The sequence below is a fragment of the Apaloderma vittatum genome, unplaced genomic scaffold (genome assembly GCF_000703405.1).
Source record: "Apaloderma vittatum isolate BGI_N311 unplaced genomic scaffold, ASM70340v1 scaffold25789, whole genome shotgun sequence".
Classification (NCBI taxonomy): Eukaryota; Metazoa; Chordata; class Aves; order Trogoniformes; family Trogonidae; genus Apaloderma; species Apaloderma vittatum.
In genome coordinates, this window is record NW_009737394.1 from 28664 (window position 1) to 41991 (window position 13328).

Genomic DNA, 13328 nt, shown 5'->3' on the forward strand with positions numbered 1-13328 from the left:
ATCTTTAGTTTTATATGGTAAGTAAAAGTAAATAAAAGGATTCAAAGAATGTTGTGGGTATTTTTCAAGGACTTTTGTCTACAAGTTTTACAGCCTCAAAACACTTGAGAGCAGTACTTTCAGAGATAATAATGAGAAGTAAAACCAGAAAGATCATACAGAAGCTTCAAAGAACCAACAGCCTCTAAATTGAGAAAGCAATCATTAAAATTAAACTTTAATAATAATAAAAGTATCATCATCTACCAGCTAACACTGTAGTCAGAGCTAAACCCCCCTCACCTCCCACTCTTTGGGTTATAAATAGATGCCACATTAACATCCTGGCTCCTGTAGCCTTCTAGAGTAGACAATGTTATAGACTTAGATGTTACTACATAATTTAATTGCTTCTTAACACGTAATTAACACTTCCTATGTCTAAATAAAATGAACTGTCACCCACTGTTTGTGCTGCTTTCAATACTGATGGCTTCTCTCACGAAGGGAATGTGTGTATATGTTAGTAGACCATTTGTGTAAAGAAAAGCCTTACTCAATTTTTCTTTCTCCTGCAACAAAAATATATTTCAGTAGAAGATGGGAATAGCAAAAAGAAATTAATAATTTAAGGTTATAAAAAAAAAATAGTTAAAATTATAAACTTAGGATTGGCACAAAACAGTGTCAGTATTACAATCTACTAGTTAAACTTGTTCTCTTACAGTTCAGTTCTGTTAAATAATACCTGACATAAAAATTAAAATGGAAAATAAATTGTTGTTATCTGTGTTTCAAATTAAAACTAGAGATGCTTAGAGCCTTCCTTGAATCTCATTTTCCTACTTGTCTTGGCTCACTATATCTCATTCCTTTATATCTCAGAGGCCTTGTTACAAAGATGTGTGATACGCAGTATCAGTATCAAAAATTTAAACATATTGCGCTGAAATTATTAGGGACTACTGTGGTATTCTATACATGAGATATTCAGAGTGACCAGGATTTGAGAACTTCAACTGGATTTTATTGCGCAATAAAAAAAGAGAGTGTAATATTGCAGATAACAGATGAGATCGGATACAGCAAAACACAGTAATCCTTGCCGAAGTCCTAACAAAGTGCATTAGGAGTGGAAACGTGCCATGGGCAGAGCTTCACAACACGGCGGCAGGGCCTGGGCAGCAGCATTCACCACCAGACGGCCAGCACTCCAGGACTCCAAAGACTAGTTAAATCCTACAAAACGCTTCTGACTGCCAGAGCAACATGGGATGGGAAGCATGTAAAGCATGTGGCATGCTGGCTAGTTAAACTGGATTTACAGCCCCTCTGCACTGCCAAAACAGTGCTAAGCAAGCAAAGAGTAGTACTGCTGCTTATACCTCCCTCTGCTCCCTTTTCCTCCTCTACCCTACATTTTACTTTGCATGTGGCTTCTTCCCCATATACACCCCACAGCCCTATGACTGTACACTCCCTCACTTCTCATATTTTTCTCCAACCAAATACCTACTTATTTCATAATGAAAGATATCAGGTGCAATGAGTAGTTTATATGAAGAAATACTTAGCAGATAAAAAACTGCTTTTGTGGAGTTTTTTATCTTTAGAAAAATAATTCCGAGGAAATTGCTTATGGCTCTGAACTTTGAAAATCTGCTCTTATTTGCAACATGTCGAAGGTCACAAGTACTTCTCATTTTCATGGACTGGGCTAGAAATGGCTGGTATGATCACCTACAGACAGACTGAAAAACGGTGGAAACTTTGTATAGAAAATTGTTTCTGAATATCCTTGTTGTTTCTTATCACTTGCAATTCATGAGTTCAGTACTTGATTTTTCAAACCTCTCAGTCATGAAGAACTTCACTTTGTATGAGCCTACTTACATTTAAACCTGTATTAGGCAGGGCAAAGATATTTTGGAGATCCTAGATGCGTGGAGTTGTCTGCTATGGTACACAAGCTTTTAGAAAACACAAGTATGCCAAGAATGGGAACTTCAGAGAAGAGAATCGACACAATCACATTAAAGATACTTGAAGACAAAATCAAATCCCACTACAGTGGGAAAATTAAATTAGTTGAGTGGAATATTTTGCCTGGAATTTGGGAGACTAAAATTTTGTTTCCTTCTAAGCTTGACTGTTTTCAGAGTTTTATCTCTCTCTGCTCTGCAGTTGCCTTAGACTTTGGCACAGCTTCAATAAGGAGCAACGTGCAGAGATTTTCTCACCTGCAATTCTGCGAAAACGTTAGTCTTCTGGAAACTGGGAGGTGGAAGAGATAGTTTGAACAAAAACCATACATCTAGTTTGCTAAGTGTGAGCAAGACAGTTGTTGTATGAAGCAAGATCACCACTTTGCTTGCTAGGGACTCAGAAATGATAGTAAAGCTCCGCTTAATTCTCTAAAGAACACATGGGTCCAAGTCCTCAGGTAAGAGCTGAATTCCAAACAGGCAGAAGCAGCAAAGCCCATACAAGTTAGGTATGTGAAGTTCTACCATCCCTCTCCAGAGCACTATTTATGCTAAGGTTTAGGTGTCTTGCCACTTTGTGTGCTGCATTACTCCAAATTCCCTCGTGAGGCGCATAACACCCACCACCAACACTCTGAATTTCACTGTGGGTGGCCAGATGTCTTCAAACAAGGCTCTAACTTGTACCACTTCAGAATCTGAAGGCCTGCATTTAGTTTCTTCTGCTGAGTAAGAGGCCCCAGGAGGCCCTCATCAGATCTCTTAGAAGTATAGCATACGCTTTAAGGGAAGGGAAAAACCCCAAACCTCAATTTAGAAATGACCAGACAAAGAATCTGGCACACCACTGGTTAAGTGTTCCGGTGTCTAATTATGTTCCATTAAAATTGTTTGCTTAAAGTCAGAATTTATCTGGCTTCACTTTCAAGACATTTCATCCTATTATGGCTTTGTTAGATCAAAGGATTCTCTATTATCAAACTACTTTTCTCCATGGATGTAATTGTAGGTAGATACTCATTTTGTAACCATGTCTGCCTTTAAAGTAAGCTCTCCAAATATTATAAGGCATGTGCTTGATTTTTGGCACAAGAACTGGATACTGCATTTGGCACTAGTATAAGCACTACTGGAACAAAAGTAGTGTTACCTCCCCCGTACCATTTGATATTCCCTTTTTAATGTATCCAAGAATTGCATTTGGCCAAGTGGGAGCTCATGTTCAGCTGACTATCCATCACGCCTCCTAACTTTCTCTCAAAACATTGATTTTTGGGATGGGCTCCCATTCTGTTTCCAGATGTATGACTTTACACTTGGTGATAGTGAAACATACTGTATGAGGTGGACACCGGTAAAGAAAGGAACACCAATTAACTGTAAAGCCTATAAAACTCAGAACGCCTGAAATATTTGTGACTTGTTAGTGTTCCAAACAGCCTCCTGTTGCTTCTCCAATAACTATTAGGTAAAGCTTCTGGCTTCAGTTCTGAGGAAAAAAGGAAGATGCTGGTCATTCTGAAAGAGGATAAAAGTTCATAGAAATTTTATTCTAGAATGCGTCAGCAGCTGGCAGTTATGGATAGTGAGAAAATAACAGCATGTTTGCAAGAACCTGAACTTTATCACAGAACGTTGACAAAGGATTTGCATTATTATTGTTTAGGGACCACGTGACTGTCTTCATCTTCTACATTTTTAACTCAAATTACTTCATAAATACTCTAAAACTTACTATTCATGAGTGGATCATGCCTCATTTCCAGTGCAAACTCTGACCTTAACTATCAGATCATGAGCTATTTCTGTAAGTGCCTACAATGGGACAAGCCTGAAGAGCAGTACTAAAAATCATGAGAGCTATGCTAGCAGAAAAGTTGACCAACTACACAAGATTACTGGTTTAAACACAGCTGTGCTTTAATATTAAATTCCCATACTAGGTATTAACATTTTGCAGCTGTTATCTGAAAGCGCATTTCAGACGCAGGTAAGAAAAATGAGTTGCTCAAGTACCATGAAAACCAAATTAACTTTCTCCTCACTAATGCTTCAGTGCATGTATTCATTTAAACAAAACGGGACCTACAGGGCATTCTTATCAAAGAAGGTCCTACAACACTGATTAACTTCAGGAGTTAATCTTTTATTCTCCATAACTATCACAGAAAGTTCCCTATCCATTTGTACAGCTTCACTGTATCCATGAAATGCTTTTCTGTTAAGAATACAGGTATGAGTCAAAAGGAAACAACTAAAAACCCTGTAGCAAAGCAAAGGAAGAACTCTACCACGTGAAACAAATGAACAATGTCACTGAAGTCAAGAAAACTTCTCTCTGGTAAGTCTCCCCAATATCTGGATTTCATTGTCCATTGGTGCGGTTTTAAGCTGAAAGGTCAGATTGTACTCTCACAAGATCAAGACGAGAACTGATGTTTCCCACCAATAGTGCAGTGACTATTTTTCCTTCATCCAGCAACTTTATGAACATGTTCTTTTTCCCTTGTAAATCACACTGCTTATCACCTTGCAAAGAAGCCTAACAAACGAAGCACTTCATGGTTTTCACCTCATTCACTCACTAAACCCTTTTCAGGCATGTATTGGCAGACTAACTACTTGCACTGCTGTAAGGAACTGCTAACTTTTTATTCAGTGTAGCGAAGCTTAAAGGGACAAAGGTTTTGCATTCAGACACAAGAAACTGTGTCACCAGAATTCAGAACTCAGCTCACAATAGGAGGATTGCCACTTTATGTTTTAGAACTCAGTTGGTCCAGTATCTGGAAACACTGACCCACCTGACACTCAGCTCTTTTGCCAATGTCACATTAACAAACAAAAGCACATAACTATTTTCAGTCAAGCTGCTATCATAATTTCCGGAGTTACTTAAAACAAAATTGGCTTCAGCAAGCTGTAATAAGTTAGTGCTGGTGTTAACAAGTCGTACTGAAAGTGAAGTAGAGAAATAAGGTTTTGCATAAGCTGGAAAAGAAGTAATCAACGCCAGTGATTTTTAAATGGATATCCTTCATCAGTGAAGTATGTAAACACAGCTTGCCTGTCACCCAGAAAGGCATTTCTGTCAACAGACGCAACTCCTTGATTAGTTGTCCCAAATGCCTCAGCAGGCCAAGGCTCCTTCAGTAAAGTGCTTGTGAGACAAGAAGCCAGTCTGAATGCAAGCAGTTACATTTTATCAGTCCTTGGGTTTCTAATCCGTACTCTGCTAGATCTGCACATTATAAACTACTGCTCATGCCCTCAGAAATCCTGTGGCGTCACATTCGACAGTACCTGAAATACGACACTGCAAACTAATTATGTAAAGCTGAGTAATTATCTAGAATGTGGAAAGTAAATTGTTATTCTGTAAACTATTTCATGCTTCCCTTGGTAAAAAATACCTGAACATCTTCAGAGCTAGAACTTCTTATCTAAAAATCAGGATCTTAACACATTAGGAACATCATGATTTACTCCTGTCTCTACATAGAAAAATCTCTCACAGCTTTCTGCTGTCATTACAACTAGGTAGGAATCTTGTCAAGAGCATACAGCTCAGTTTGATTTACTGTGCTTTTAAGCACAACAAAAATAAATCATTGCTGCCACTCAAAAAACATTTTACTTGCATGAATCCTTCCAAACTTTCTTCCTCTAAAAGGTCTGTCCTGGTTTGAGCTAAATAGAACCTATCCTGCTCAGCAATTTTACTTTTCAGCTCAGCCTCCTCTAAGATGCTGTGCTTCCTGAAGCTAGCAGCGTGTTGTTGCAGTGTCTGCTACTAGAAGTGATAACACCCAATATTTACAGTTACAACCAAGGACTTGTATGCAGAAAGGCTCCTGCTTATACTCGCTCCTGTAGCGACCAAGGTCACTGCTGTATCCTGTGTAATACGCTGGTGGTGCCAGAGGGTAAAAGGGTTGCAAGGAATGAAAAGGCACACCTCCAGGGAGCGACAGAACAGGTGGCCAACTAAAGTATTGCATTCCATATACATCACATTCAGCATAAAACTGAGATCACAGTGGTTAAGGGCTCTTCTATGGCTGGCATCCTGGGAGGACTCCATCCCATCTTCTGCCTTTGATCCTGACTTCCTGAATCCAGCTCCTGTATCGAGTTCTCCTCCGCCTCTGGGCCTGGGGCTCCCCCTGCGCTGCCTGCTCTGCAGCACCAGTGGGGACTGCTATCAGGGGCAGGGGGAATTTCGTTCAATATCAGTTTTGAATAAGTTTGTACAGATTTATTATGTTCATGATTCCCTTATCAGTGCTATTATTACAAAGCTGTTCCATTTTCCAATCCATAGAAGTCCATTCCCATTTGGGAAGGGAGAGAGGTTAGAGAGCATCTGTCCGCATTTAGTGGCCAGCCTAGCTCTAAACTTGGACAAGCTGAAACAGTATTATCAATTTACTGTTAATTCAAACTACACATGGCTCTTGGAAACAGGCTATTCGAAAGTTAACATAGCTACCACCACCACCAGAGAAAAGATCACAAAAGAAGACCAATCAAGATGAGACACTGTTTTGTGCAAGATGGTTTTATTAACAGAGATGGTTTTATTAAAGATTGCAGCTGGGCACCTGAATCTGAAAGAGAAAGAAAAATAAAGGATCATTAGACATGTGCAGATCTGAAACTACTCTGGCAACCCAAAGAATCACCATATTTCTACAGTTTATATTTTGAGCTGAAAATACTAATTTTATTTCACCGGATTTAAGACTTTAATAGTCTTGCACACAATAACCAACTTCTGTATTAAAACACAGATTTCAAGTGTCAGCAATAACAAGATAAATGTTTCTAATCTTGAACTACCGGTACCTATTCTGCTCTTTGTCTAAAAGCATAGCAGGGGGGAACTTGGTATTTAAAGACATAGCAAGGCATTGTGCGTATTCTAACTTTTGCTGCAGTAACTATTCCCAGCGCGTTTCAGGGTCTCTTTACATACAAAAACTAAAAGCAAAATGCAGACCTGAGATCTGTTCTACGAAGTTTGCTTAACAGATAATGAAATTCTGTATCAAGTACTATGCTCTTTTTTCCCCAATCTATATGAAAGAGTCCATACTGGAAGTTTTCTATGGGTTTTTTAATTATTTTCCATTTATTTAAGACTACTGCCTTAGCAAGAAAGGAAACCATCTACACGTAGGGAAAAGGAATATTCATCTTCATATAAGTAGCCTTTCAGAACGACAGTACTTAAGATTACTGCTAGCATCTCATCTGAACCTATTGCTCTAGTTGCCCATTACATCAGTAGAAATTACACACTCTTCTATTCCCTACATGTAGGTTACTTATATTTTAAACATGCACTCTACTAAGAACAGTACGAAAACCACAGGAACAGGAAGTGCAGGAGATGAGAAACGATCAGTTATCCTAGCTTTACACCAGAGGTATGTTTGTCTGCAGACCAAGCAGAACAATTAACCGCTTACAGGCATAAAAGAAGAAACTGCAAGGTCAGTTCCTAAACTAAAAGATGGAGTAAAGCCCTGATGTCTGCTAAATACACGGTATACTGAGCTTTAAGTCCAATGAAAAACGCGAGCAACCACCTGAATATCCCTAGTTTCTCTGCCAATACAGTACTTCTCAGAGGCATTTATAGTCACTGCAGTAGGGAACTATAGAAGCTTCCCTCCTGTAGAAAAGCTCCTGAAAACTCAAGACCACAAGTGTATTTCTGGTGTTTGTCAGTGAAGATGGAGGAGAAAGCGCCTACACTGAGAGAAAAGCTGCACGGTTTCAATTAAAAATTACAGTTTCCATCTCATGCCCAGAAACCAGACAGGGGCACAAAGTGAAAGCAGTTTTGCTCAATCTTTGTTATAAAGGCTCATGCACTAACTTAAGGGAAACATCTGCCAGTACTAACTTGTAACAGTTTGTGCCACGAGCAGCAAGATTTCTGTAAGAATGCTAGTATGAGTAACACAGCATCACCCCAAGCACCAAAGATTACATCAATTCCACTTCTTAAAGTTACCCAGTTCTTCCCATAGCTGAGCTAAAAAGATTTACAAGAACACTGTTCCCAGGAAGAACACTGTTCCTGGGAAGAAATTATTTTCCTAAAGTGTTAAGTTTCCACATGTAACCAGTGCTTTAAAACTGCTACTTCACAGATGGAGACAAGAAGATGCAAGAAGCTTGGGGGAAATGAAAAACAAGAAAGAGCAGACAAAAAAGCTTCAAGAAAAAAAGCTGTCAGTTAAATGGAAAAATATTTCAGAGGTCTCCTTTAGCTCCTTAGGCAGACAGCAAACCTCAGTGAGCTCAACTTGCTACGCCTTGCTGGCTATAAAAGCATTTTTAGAAGACGACCCTCCCTTCAAAAAAGTTAATTTCAGAGAACTCATCCAAACAGCAACAGCATCTGTATTAAGCTGCAAAGTCACATTACTATTTACTACTTTTTTTATTAACCAACCCTCTGGAAGTTAAGAATTCCTAAGTAAATTGCACATCTGATTTCTAAAACAAAAAAACTACAACACAAACAAAACCAATGAATCAAAACACACACATCTAAAACCAAACCAACCAAAAATATCTTCCCGCCTTTTGAAAGAACTGGTTTGGGCAAAATTAGGTCTCTGTCTGTTATTTTTTCCAAGCATACTAACACAACAAAGTTTTCTTATATTCCAGCACACCTGTCACACCAAAAAGGCATTTATCCTTTATTGAAAATAAGATACAGGCAACACCAAAGGTAGTTTAGCATCTAAGAAAGGTGGAAAGAGCAATGGGAAGTACAAAAGCTCTGAAGGAAGTGTTTTGGCTTTGAAGGAGGACCAGCAGTGGTAACAAGACGGTAAGACAAATTGTTTGAACTAAATACTAACTTCAGGACTCAGCTGTCACTGTCAAAGGGCTTTAAGCATTAATAGACCTTCTCATTTCTAAAGGACAGACCATTCAAGTGGCCAAATAAGTCTTTCAAAATTATCACCTTGGTCATGGTGACATGAAAGCTTAAAATGAATCCTCTGAAGCTTGAACAAATTGAAAATGTAGACCATTAAAATGGTCTAAACATGCAACTTAATTTCTCCCAATCCTCAAAAGGCTTCTACAGCAGAAATCAGACAACCTAAAAAACCACTGTACTTGCAATCACAAGATCATATTAAGACTTCCTTAATGAGGGCTGAAGACTTCAGCGAATATCTCAAAGTTTCCCATCAAAAAACCCAAATAAGGTTTTAAAACAAATTTAAGCATTATTGGTAATGTTCATACTTCCCACTCACATGAAGTAGTATACTGAAATTTAATTTCTCCACTAATGTTTAAGCTTTAGTAACACTTTAAAAACAAACTGCAGGCTGTATTGTCCACACAGCTTTATACTGTAGGCACCACCCAAGCATGAGTGAGTAAATATTAAAATTTAATGGCTGCAGTCTACCTCACAGAGATGGACAGCATTAACCTTTGGTCATATCTCACCATTAGTTCATTCTCCTTATGAGTCTGTTGATCTGGTCTTCTCTGTTACCAGCATCCCCACCTTCCACGAAGTGGATCGTTTTCTTCTTCATTCCACCCCGAGGAGAGGATAACTTGAAGGGCCAAAGGAAGTTGTTGACAACTTTGAAGTTCTTGCCAACAGTGTAAATCTCATGGATCACATCTTCCATGCAGATGATGCCAAGCTTTCCTAGAATTCAGAAACACTGTTTTCAGAAAGACTACGGAGCCCGTGGTCAACAAGCTAAAATCAAGTTATTACTGTCATACCTACTTATTTTTATAAAGTTCAGGAAGTCAGAAAACACCACAGCCAATTACTTGATTTTTACAGTTAAAATGGATCAACTGCAGTCAACTCAACATTATTTAGTTCTTACATTTAGCAAGTGGCGCGAGTTTCAATTGCCAAATATGTGTAGTCAGCAACAAGCAATAACAAAAAATAAGCCCCACTTAGTACATCTCAGGAAAACAGATTGGTTTTTTGAAGAAAAGCTAAATTAAATACACTTAGACCACAGTTACCTGTAGCTCAGGGCAATTCACAGAACTACTTAAGCCACTGAGTAATGCAATAGCACATTTCCTTAATGCCTTTCTAGAGTCTTCAGTGACATGGTAAGAGCCAATTGCTAGTAAAATACAATGCTAAAAAGGAAAGTATCTGTACCAATATAATGATCATCTGGAAACGGCACAACCATGATAAAGTCTAATTCTAAGTAATACAGAAAACAACTGGTAAAAATGGAAGAGAGATGTATCAGTGTTTACTTTCATTCCTGGCATGACTGAAAAAAAGGAGGCTCCTAAAGCAGGCTTATTTCCTGCCAAATGACCACCACACTTGCTTTTACTAAATAAACTAATCACTTTTACTAGTTAGTTCTCCTGACAGAATGTTTAAAAAGTCTGTTTACCAGATCAAGGTCTAAGACATAAACACTATCTAATACTTAAGTTCAAAACTTCAAAGCTATATATAAGCTTATTTCCTCATGCACTTCATTTTCATTACTGAAAGATCTACTGACAGCCAAGGAGTTTACACTTAAAATGCCAAAATTTGGTTCTTAACACTGGGTTTCCATACTTCATAACAGAAATTAGTTGCAGCTCGCTTTGTATTAAACCATTAAGACAAAAGGTAGACATTATTATTAATCAATCACTATGTTCTCTAGAGTCAAGTAAGGACAGTTGTCCAGCTTTGTATTAATCATCCAAACACAAGTTGGTTTCTTGTTTTGTTAAGCGAAGCGGTATTTACCAAGGCGCTTCTGAATCAGGGAGTTATCAGTAAGAGCAATGCGTTGCTTGTTGATCTTGCCATACCCACGTTTGTAGATCAATTCGTGCACAGACTTCAGATTGGGATAACTGAAAGAGTCAAGTAAGAAAACCAAGAATGTTAAGTCTTTGCAAGCCACATTCCAACAACCCCAAATGAAACCTCCATAACAAACAATTTAAGATAGTTTCAGTATGACCCAAAAGTAAATACAAAAGCAACAGAGAAGCAAATCTTACGCTGTATGAGTGTAATCATTATCTAATAACTATTACCTTTTAAAGCACTGCCTTAAGTCGTATTTTCAACTCAAAGCAGGGAAAGCACACAGAAGATACAAAAAGATTTTGAACACAAGGGAAACCTGCAAGTCTAGTGCAGCAAAATGCGAAACCTGCTCAACATCTGCTCCCTGATTTGATAAAACTGGTTATTTCACTCACCCCCACGCAATATAGGGTTCAACAATCCGCAACATGTTGATGGAAGCTTTGTTGAGTTTTACAAACGTGCCATTAAAGATCTGACGCAGACGAAGAAGCTGCAGTACTTTGCGGACCTTAGGGCTGACACCATTGGTACTAGAGAACATAGGAGAAAAGCCTCAATTAATCTATTATCCCAGAAAACACCAAGTACCACATTTTAAAAAATCCGACAGTATAAGTGTTCCCATATGAAATGCACCACTATTTTATCAATTACACAAAGAAAACTTAGTACTTACATACATACAGTAAATTTACTAAGTTAAAATGGATCTATTTCCATAAGAATTAAAATAAGCATTATAGTGAAACGATCCTGAACGATCCTTATGTCCTCCTAAACATAATTCTATTAATCATGCAACACTGTATCAAAAATTTAAGCAAACACTTCAAACAAAGCTTAGTAGAACATCAGGAATACTGGTATGTAATTTTATCGAGATGAAGATGAAACAGAACAACTGTCTGCACGTATTTGTAGCCTTGCCTTCTTCTTAAGCAGGGACTCCCAAAAGCAGCAGACATAACCACGCACAATGATTCTGCGATTACTTAAATAACGCTACCAGTGAAAGACTTGATTTTATTTACATATTTAAGCACTCAAAACACACAAGTAACAGGAAAAAAAAATATTTCAGTGCTTTTAAGCACAGAATCTGTATTCAGTCTCACCCTCTTATCCTGATCACAAATGCCAGCTTCGGCTCCGCTGGAACATAGTAATTTCCAGCTTTTCGGGCCATCCTGGCCATACGGATCTCCTGCCTGTACATGTGCCTGTACTCCTTGTGGTAAGCTTGGGCTCTTGCATAGATGAGTTTTCTTTGTGCCTTGCGGTGCTGAAAAAAAATTTAAAATTATTTAAGATGCTTTTACTTAAACTACTTAATGCACACATGAAAACCACCCTCAGATAGCCCATCATATTCCAGAACTTCCCACAAAAAAACAGAGATCAAAGAACATCTGCCCATACCATGGAGTTTAGAATCACTCTCAGTGATATGCTAGAAAATCTGGAACACTTACACAGCACTGCTGCTTTACCTTGAACAATGTTATCATGCATAACTTCCCCTCACAAAGGCTATAATCTCTTGCCTTGTAGAAGTCTAATCTTATGGACAACTGTACACTTTGCCCTTACTCTTCCCAGTACTGGTTTGTTATGGCCAAAAAACACATAAGAGAAACATTTTTAGTCCAAAATATTGAAAAAATAAAAATGTGCTACACCTCTAAAACTTCTGTATTGCGTTTCTTCAACAGTAGCAGCTGACATTGCAACAAATAAGCAATTCAAGTTAAGGAGTCGTGAAGTATTCACCTTTTTTATAGCCAAAATCTTCTTCTGACGTTTGGCTTGTAGCGCTGCATAAGCCTGCCGCTTTTTGAGCAGGCTTTCCGGTACAGATGGCACCTTCTTTGCTCTAAATGAAAAAATAAATAAATAAAGTTTTAGCTAATACTAAGAAACTGGCCTTTATTCCATATGACAAACATCAACAGAAACACTTTAATGCAATACTTATACAGGCCTCACAGCCTCAAGCCACTTCACTGAGGCATCTTCCTCATTCCCACTCTTCCCAAGGCTCAATGCAGCCCGAACATTTCACTGAGAGGTGATACTAGACAATGGAGTCTGAAAGACTCGCTGTCAAGTTGCACACAAACTACGTGCACAACCGTAAAGATCGAGATCACTTGAGTGACAAGTTTTTACCATGCTTTGCTAAAATCCAATTTGCAATGAAACGAGAGTGGTTTAACTTGTAATAAATAGATCTGTAACACAAGCCTGTCTCAAGCTCATCTTTTTCTCTTTAATAAACATTTCAAGATACACTTTGGCACTATATACCGCTTGGCACTACTCTGAAATTTATTTCACGGGACTTTAAACTTACGAAGAATTTCAAATCCGAGATGTGACAAAACGTGCAAGATCAGCGTTTACAGAGCCCCGACTACCCGAGTGAGTCCCAACCCTCAGCATGCGCAGCCGGCCGTGACACCGCTCCGAGCATCCCAGCGCGGCACCGCCCGCCCACCAAGCCA

General features: G+C 38.5%; 1 protein-coding gene across 1 annotated transcript; it reads right to left on the minus strand.

The window, feature by feature from the left end:
- Nucleotides 1-6509: 6509 nt before the first annotated feature.
- On the minus strand, nucleotides 6510-12697 carry RPL7 (ribosomal protein L7; the record flags this gene model as incomplete). Its single annotated transcript, XM_009877315.1, has 6 exons — nucleotides 6510-6574; nucleotides 9459-9669; nucleotides 10753-10862; nucleotides 11217-11354; nucleotides 11940-12106; nucleotides 12595-12697. Coding segments are annotated over 5 exons (727 nt in total), but the record flags the coding sequence as incomplete, so codon positions are not given.
- Nucleotides 12698-13328: the final 631 nt, after the last annotated feature.